This window comes from Pungitius pungitius, chromosome 17, assembly GCF_949316345.1.
Source record: "Pungitius pungitius chromosome 17, fPunPun2.1, whole genome shotgun sequence".
NCBI classification, from domain to species: domain Eukaryota; kingdom Metazoa; phylum Chordata; class Actinopteri; order Perciformes; family Gasterosteidae; genus Pungitius; species Pungitius pungitius.
In genome coordinates this window covers 18,214,547-18,223,212 of record NC_084916.1, presented here as the reverse complement: position 1 = coordinate 18,223,212, position 8,666 = coordinate 18,214,547, and the positions used below count along the sequence as shown (strand labels likewise).

Sequence of the window (8,666 nt, the reverse complement as noted above, 5' to 3'; positions counted from 1 at the left end):
ATTTTTAGTCACATTTAAGATTCCTCACACGTGTGTTTACAAAACCTCTCGTTCGTGTTCAACTAATCCCATAAATGATTTACAGGGGGGGGGGTATTACATCTTTTATTAACACAGTCAGTGCTACAATGTGTTCTCATTTAAAACAGGTGAGTGTGTGTTGGGGGATGTGTGTGTGTGTGTGTGTTGGGGGATGTGTGTGTGTGTCTGTGTGTGTGTGTGTGAGTGTGTTTGGGGATGTGTGTGTTGGAGGATGTGTGTGTGTGTGTGTTGGGGGATGTGTGTGTGTGTCTGTGTGTGTGTGTGTGAGTGTGTTTGGGGATGTGTGTGTGTGTGTTGGGGGATGTGTGTGTGTGTCTGTGTGTGTGTGTGTGTGTGAGTGTGTTGGGGGATGTGTGTGTCTGTGTGTGTGTGTGAGTGTGTTGGGGGATGTGTGTGTCTGTGTGTGAGTGTGTGTGTGTGTGAGTGTGTTGGGGGATGTGTGTGTCTGTGTGTGTGTGTGTGTGTGTGTGTGTGAGAGAGTGTGTTGGGGGATGTGTGTGTGTGTGTGTGTGTGTGTGTGTGTGTGTGTGTGCGTTCATTGTGACTCACAGCCCTGCAGCTTGTGTTCAAACCTCGACCTTGTTTAATTCTCACAACATCATTCTTACTCTATTATAAGCATTGATAATAATAGAGTATTTTGACTTTTTGACACTAAACATAACGAATAATAGAATAATAATATATTTATTTGATGAGTACATTCTGATACTGATACTTTAACTTTAGAACATCAATTTAAATAAGAGGAGGAAGAGTATGAGGAAAAGGAAAAGTTGGAGGAGGAAAAACAGGAAGAGGGAGTTTAAGAAGAGGAGGAAGTGGACAATGACGTCAACAACGCAGAGTGATGTCATCATGAATCGTCCAATGACAGCACAGCTTTCGTATGAAAATAACATGATGAGCAAAGCTTTCAAGTCAGAAAGTAAATATTTCAGAGGAGCGCACGCACGCACGCGCGCTCACACCCAGACACGCACGCTCACACCCAGACACGCACGCTCACACCCAGACACGCACGCTCACACCCAAACACGCACGCTCACACCCAGACACGCACGCTCACACCCAAACACGCACGCTCACACCCAGACACGCACGCTCACACCCAGACACGCACGCACGGCTTCCGGTGAGAGCGTGCGTACAGACGCTAAAACCCTCTGAGGTGAATTCGTTACTTTACTGTAGAATTGGATCATAGCAAAGATGAAAGAACACACGCCCTCAATCAGCTGACACCCATCGACCAATCAGAGTGGCGTGCACGTCTCAAACGCGTCCGTGCAGCAGCCAATCAGAGACGAGGACATATAGAAGCGTTCGATTCAGTGAAGAGAAAGAACACAGCGCCACCTACAGGACACACACGCACTCACACTAATTATTTTAATTCAGTTGATTGAATTTAATCATTTTCAAAGTGGATGTTATACATCATAATTTGAGATTTATTGTTCAGATTTGAAATTAGAATATTTAGAAGAAATTAAATGTAATTGGATTTGATATTGATAATTATTTAAAAGGAACACTGTTTATTTGTATTTTTTTGTTTCATCTACCCGGGTTAAAATACTGTATATTAACCTCATTCAACAGTAAATATTTCTTTGAGTTGAATAGAATGTGTAAACAATGGCTTTGATGAAACTCATGGGCCGTTTCTCAATACCTAAGACGGCGAGAACGGACTCGCGTTCCCGCGAGAATAGACTCGGGAGACAGACTCGGGAGTCCTGACTCGCAGGTTCGGGAGAACGGAGAACGGTCATTTCCGCAGTTGGAACAGCAGCTGACTTGATGACGTCACCACGTCAGCTGGTCTTGCTAATACGTTTTTATTTTAGTTTTTGACTTAAACATTTTACTACTCAGTCCGAAAATTACATTACGTTACTTAAAAAAAGTAGTATTTATAAACTTCGACATAAAGTTGTGTTTATTTTCCTCTGTCGTCGTTGCCTGTTGCTGAGGTGAAATGCATTCTGGGATATATGTCTCTCACAAGAACAGACGAGCCTGCTCCGATGCATGCCCGGTAAAATGGGCGGGGCGAGCCACATCCGGGTATTATGACCGTTCTCGGCCAGATGCGGACTTGAGAATTGGAACAGTACTCGGGCTGCGACTAATGACGTTTCACGAGTCCACGAGAACAAAAGTCCACACAAGAACGCATATTGAGAAACGGCCATGGACTCACCTGGGACTCACACCTGTGGAGGAGGCGGAGTTATGGCTTCATTAGAAGCCCCCAGTGCCCCGCCCCTTCTTCTCAACACAAACTTCACTGGATGAATTCAGGTGAACATTTTGGTACTTTTATACATTTTTTTTTAATTCAAAACTCCACACGTTTTAGTTACAGCACACAAAAAGTAACACAGTAAACCCGTCCCCCCCCCCCCTCGCTGGCACAGGAGCGGCCGGGGTAAAAGGTCAAAGACGTCACCTGGATCCCAAAAAACCATCTGTAAAATGATTTATATTCATTAGAAAATTAAACAAACCTGAAACTAAGCTGAAAGTCTATTTACAGTATCGCCGTAGAAACCGGTTCAAACTGATTTAAGAGGGTGCGACCTTTGACACTGAAAAACATGGCAGGTGACTGGAAGAACCATCTGTCAATCAAACTCTAAGATAACCCACCCACGCCTGCCCTGAAGCGCTCTGATTGGTCGACTGACAGCTTTGGGTTGAATGGGATTGTGTCACACCGACTGTGTAGAAGTATTACAGCAGATCTGAACCTAAAAGAGCATAAAACGAGAGAATTTAAAAGTCTACAGCAGTTTAGTTAAAAGTCAAAGCTCTGTTTCTTCAGGACAAAAGAACCTGAGACAGTGGATCAATGATCAATCAATCAAATGCTCACACTGATGGATCAGAATTCATAATCGAGGGTTTGATACCCCACGCAGCGGTGTCATCATAACGCCTACATTTCATCTACAAATCCTCTGTCAATCATTGCCAGGCTCACGCGAGGCCTTCAGGGTTCTCCTATTTCACAGGATAGTTTGGTTTCCACGACACTTCAAAACAAAACAAAGACATCAGGACTACATCCCCCAGGAGAACCTCTAGAACAAATCAAACACACACAGACCCTGACGAGGGAGGAGCCCTTCTGGGTCGGATTGGATCCGGTCCGCCGTCCAGCGGGAAGCTCCTGAAGATGGACAGATGATCTCATCACTTCCTGTTTCCCAGAAGCCATCTGTGATTACGAGACCCCTGGACCAGATTGGTCCTGTTGCTACTGAGGGCTTTTCTGTCTGCAGAGGCTCGCGCTGACGTTGGAGAGGAGACAGGAAGTGACATCATTCTGTAGTCTAGTTTTGGGGCTGGTGGACGTTAGAAGAGGATCGGGGGGGGGGGGACTGATCGAGGACCGGGTCTTAAAAGGGACACAAGTTCCGATAAAATCTTCTTATATATTATTATCTAAAAATAAAGAGTGACAGGGAAGGAGACCAGCCGAGGAGACGCGGCCCGGACGTCCGTCTGGAGGAGCGTGAGAGTGACCAACCAGGACGGACAAGAAGACGGCTCAGGACCAGCTATTCGTCTTCGTCCTCGTCCTCCTCGCCTTCGTCGTCCACGTCTCTCTTTCTCTTGTCTCCCTGCAGGCCGGCCTGCTCCTCTGCACACGGAGAGAGGGACATTCAGAGAGGGGAGGGGGGTCCGACCAATCAGATCAGCAGGCCGACGCTTCACTCACCTTCCTCCTCCTCCACAAACTCTTCATCATCATCATCGTCATCATCATCGTCGTCGTCGTCAACCTGAGGGGAAGAAGACAGTCGATACTTTCAAAATAAAACACGCAGCTCATTTCTGGTTGGCTCTGAATCTATTCATCGGAATCAAGTCATGTGACCTTCAAGTCAAGTGACCTTCAAGTCATGTGACCAGGCTGAGCAGAATAATACCCATTTAGAGCAAGTCATTAATACAAAAGTTTTCATTCAAATGTGAAAATTGTTGAAAATAAACCTTGTCATCAGACACTGTGCTCTTCATCATCATCATCATCACACTCAACAAGCTTTCATCACCCACCTGATGGGCCCGGTTCGGCTGGAAACTCAGCCCCGCCCCCTCCGAGCCGTCCTCGTCCTCGTCGTCTTCCTCCTCCTCCTCCTCCTCCTCCTCTTCTCTGGCGGGTGGCGCCCCGTCCTCTGCGTCCTCGTCTGTAACAGAGACCGGGTTCAGACGGTGGACCAGCTCTGGTTCTGGTGTGGGGCGGCGGCGGCGGGACTGACCTTCGTCGTCGGCCTCGCTGTCGGGCGCCTCGTTGTCCTCCTGGTCGAAGCCGTCCAGGTAGGTGACCTGAGGCAGCAGCTCGAACACGCTCTCCCTGTAGTCCTCCAGGGACGTGATGTCACAGTTGAAGAGGTCCAGACTCTGGAGGCTCTTCAGGTTTTGCTGCGTTAGTGAAGAACATCTTAGAGGGTCTTTTTGTAACATTTCACAGATGGTTTGTGAGTCCATTATTAGACGTGTGTGTGTGTGTGTGTGTGTGTGTGTGTGTGTGTGTGTGTGTGTGTGTGTGTGTGTGCTCTAACCAGCGCCTCCACGTTGCTCAGCTCTTTGATCTTGTTCCCGCTGAGGTTCAGGTACGTCAGGTTCGGACATTTCTCCGACAAAGTGTCCAGTGAGCCGGACAAGTTGTTGTCACTAAGCTCCAGCTACACAACGAGAGACACACACACACACAGCGCGTAAACACACCACATGTACACTACTCAGATTATGAAAAAGGTACAAAACATTTTTGCTAATCCGATAGCTGCATGAAGGTCCAGTGATGAGTTTACGTGCAGTGAACTCTTTGATTAATGGATCAATATCACCCGATCAATGACACCAGGAAGGAGAGGTCCCACAGTGTGTGTGTGTGTGTGTGTGTGCATGCGTTACCTTGTGTAGTTTGGGCAGTGAGGGCAGCTTGGCCAGCGAGCTCAGGCCCACGTTGACCATACTGAGGAACTCGAGCTCCGTGAAGGCCTCCGTCAGACCCTCCACCTCTCCGTCCGCAGAGCGACTGTTGTCCACCACCAGCTCTGCTATCTGATGGAGACACATGACACACACAGGACACATGACACACACAGGACTCGTCACGTTCATAACCGCTCAATGTGCTGTTCCTTTAGCCGCCACTAGGGGCTCTGCTCCATCCATCTATTGATCTGTTCTACAATAGAGCTGCAACCATTAGTCAACAAAACACACAGGAAACAAGTCAGACTCTCTCAATTTCATTATTTCTTTGTAGTTTCTTGTGTTTAGCATTATGTGAAGCAATGTCAAACAGCTTGAATAATATTATTATATGTCTTTGCATCACAGCATCATTACTTCATGCTTCTGTAAAAACAAAGAACAACACATTTAAACCTTGAACCGTCGACTACAGTCCAACTAACTGTATTTTACCCAAATAGAGGATTGTTGACCAAAAGATGGCAGTAACTTATGAGAAGAGGAAACATCTCACTGACTGCACTACGTCCAACGTTATGTAACGTTAGCTAGCTAGCACGCCTTCGTAGCTAACGTTTTACTTTTATTTCTTTAGAGCCTGCGATGGTGATGGAGGCTCTCCGTCACTCACAGGTCTGATCAAGAAGTTCTACACTTTCTTCCTGCTCGCGTCAAGGCGAGAATCCAAACATCCGGTGGCAAATCAAGCAGATTAATGCAGCTACAAAGTTAGCGTTGACTAAATTGTAATTATTGTTACAGGAAGTTATGGGGGAATTTTGCCTGATTAAAGCAGACGCCTGTCAATCACCTTCTGGTCTCGATTGATACACCTCATGACGTCAGAGTGCTGGAATTATGAGCAAAATACACAGAGGAAATAGAGCCCTCTCCTTATTACCCAGAGTTCCCTCTGGTTCTTACTAACCACCCTCAATGTTTGCGTGTAACGCGCACAGCTCAGCCTGCAGGCCGCGCGTTGGGGGATGTGTGTGTGTGTGTGTGTGTGTGTGTGTGTGTGTGTGTGCAGTTTAACCTACAGTAATCTTACTTGCACATTGCGTGTGCTAAGCGTCCTTACACACGCGCGCCATCTGTCGCCCGCGTCATCAACATGACGCCAGAAGGTTCTCAGTTTGAACGCAGTGTGCCGGTAAGCACCAGCGCGTTTCTTTAACGGAAGCCGGTCCGGTTCAATAACTCAATCAGGGCGCCATAACACGTAGTAGCTCGTATGTTGTCAAAGAACATGCGACTCTTAAGTCGGTAATCCGGTGGACGTTAACGCCCAGTCGAGTAACGCCATTTTGGTCCGTGACGACACGCAGAAATACGGCTCGGGGGGCGTCGAGGTTTAACCGGAGACCGCCGGTAACCCGGTTTACCTACAGGGGGAACGCGAGTCGTCTGCAAGCCACCTCGGTGAGCCGCGCGCGACACCATCCCGGGAAACGTCACCGCGCAAACCGACAAAGCCCGGTGAAGAACAGCGGGTTCGATTCCCGCGGAGACGGTTGACACGTTCCCGCCTTTAAGCCGTTGGTGCTTAAAATGTCCGCTGGTTGGGCGCGAGGCAGCGATAAGTCCCGCTCGGACTCCCCATAGACCCGGAAGTGGAGCGGTTTACCCGGTCCCGGACTACCCGAGTTTAAACAGGGGGGCTTTGGGGTTTAACGGTAACCGGTCGGGCTCCGGTGGGACTTGAGCCGTAAACCGTTACTTGCAGTTTAATGGTTTAACGTGAGAGACGGAGTTCCACCGGCGGGGGGATCCTTCGACATCCATCCACGACTCGAGCCGAAAGCTGATCAAACGGATCGATCAGGACGGAGGGTCAGAACTTTCTGGACCCCATGTGATGAGGTTGGGAGGGGGGGGGGGGCTCTTCCCGCCAACAATAGGAATGTTATTAGAACAAAGATGGCGCTCACCTCCGCCGGGCTGCGGTTCCTGAGCTCCAGGGTGATCCTCTTCTTCATGTCCATGGCGGTCACAGTTGCTCCGGGATCAGAGCGGTCTGCTCTCCTCTGATGCCCACAGTTCGCCCACTGATCCTCCATGATACCCCGCACGCGGTCCCGCCCCCAACGCACCTCTGCGCCGCCTCTCATTGGTCGGCCGGCCCGTCGATCAGGACGGATCGGCACTAATCCGCCAGCTGGCAGGAATAACCCGCTTCATGGCGGCGTAGTGTCACATATGATCACATATATATGATCAAACACATATGATCACATATATGTGTGATCATATGTGTTTGATCATATATATGTATGATCAAACACATATGATCACACACATGATTCATCGCATCACCGAATGAAGCGATGTTTAAACATTAAAACGACCACATCGAATCCCCTTTTTGTCCCTAACAACAATACAAAAACATTTAGCTAAGAATAAAAAAACTACTAAATGAACGAGAAAATAAAATCCTCAACGATAGAAGGACATTAACTAAAGTACAACCTGATGTACCGTACTCCTATTTTGTGATACTTTATACTTTTATTCCATTACGTGGTAATAATAAAAAATATATAACTAGTATATTGTTAAACAATTGTTTTATGAATAAGATTCCATATGACCGTTTTTACTTCACTCCATGGATTTTTCCATGGTTATAAAAAACAATAAATTAAGAATATATATCAATAAGTTTTGAAGTATAGTAAATTAGAAAATATTGTTTTCGTTTCATTTTAGATTATCAGATTATGAACAGTCATAATATATAATAAAAGTTAATTTAAGATAAATGCATTAAATAAAAACATTAATCCACCGTCTGGAGAATGAAGAGAAGAGGTGGTTGACCTCTTGACCTTGGAGGCAACAGGTCAATTGATTAGCTGCTCCGGAGGTAATTTGGGCCTTAAAGATGAAAAATAAATGTTCAGAACACGTTAAAAAACTATCAACACCTTTTTAATAGAATGAATCAGCTTGTCATATTTATGTTGAATTTGATTTTTTTCAAAAGGGTCGACACTTAATTATGACTTTAAACGTCAAAAGAAAGAAATACAAGTAAAAGGATATCTATAAACATGTTTTAATGTCAATCTTCATCACTTTTAAATCATCATCGCCTGAACGCTTCATGATGAGTTGAAGGCTCCGTTTCAAGGAGTCAAACCCGTAACTCTGAGTTTTGGGTTCAGATCAGCTGTTTAGATTTGGTTCAATCAACTCAGAGTCGAGCGTTTGCACTGAAGGCAGCATGAATGGAGCCGTGATACGAGTTACCATGACAACGACCACACACAATCGGTCGCACACGTCCCCCCCGTTGAGGTGTAAATATTAATGCAAGAGTTTGAACCGTGATCAGAACCAAAGCAACACGCTACTGCAGCAAAAGACAGAAACAAGGCTTAATATTTAATGTACAAACTCATCATAAATCACACATGTGACTGATTCACTGTGTTAGAACACACTACACACACACCATGCTCATATTTAACCACTAGAACACTAACCGGTCCAATGGTACTGGACCTATAATGTGTTTTATTCCTCTTTAATGGTTCTTACTGGTTTGTGTCCAGGGAACAAAGACGTTTCCTCACAGCTCTGCAAACAGCAGCTTTACTGATATTCTCCATCACGTT

The 8,666-nt window shown here is 46.3% G+C and overlaps 1 protein-coding gene across 2 annotated transcripts; it reads right to left on the bottom strand.

Moving 5' to 3' along the window:
- Window positions 1-1,615: 1,615 nt before the first annotated feature.
- On the bottom strand, window positions 1,616-7,150 carry anp32e (acidic (leucine-rich) nuclear phosphoprotein 32 family, member E). Of its 2 annotated transcripts, none has more exons than XM_037474959.2 (7): window positions 6,433-6,866; window positions 4,978-5,127; window positions 4,623-4,745; window positions 4,320-4,482; window positions 4,117-4,247; window positions 3,776-3,839; window positions 1,616-3,697 (listed from the first exon to the last, which is right to left on the bottom strand). In XM_037474959.2, the coding sequence occupies exons 1-7, from the start codon at window positions 6,484-6,486 to the stop codon at window positions 3,615-3,617; spliced, it is 768 nt and encodes a 255-aa protein (XP_037330856.2). In that variant the 5' UTR covers window positions 6,487-6,866; the 3' UTR covers window positions 1,616-3,614. The 2 variants fall into 2 exon arrangements, with proteins under 2 accessions (XP_037330856.2, XP_037330853.2); XM_037474956.2 differs by lacking the exon at window positions 6,433-6,866 and adding an exon at window positions 6,975-7,150 and having other exon boundaries at window positions 1,617-3,697.
- Between the last annotated feature and the right edge of the window lie 1,516 nt (window positions 7,151-8,666).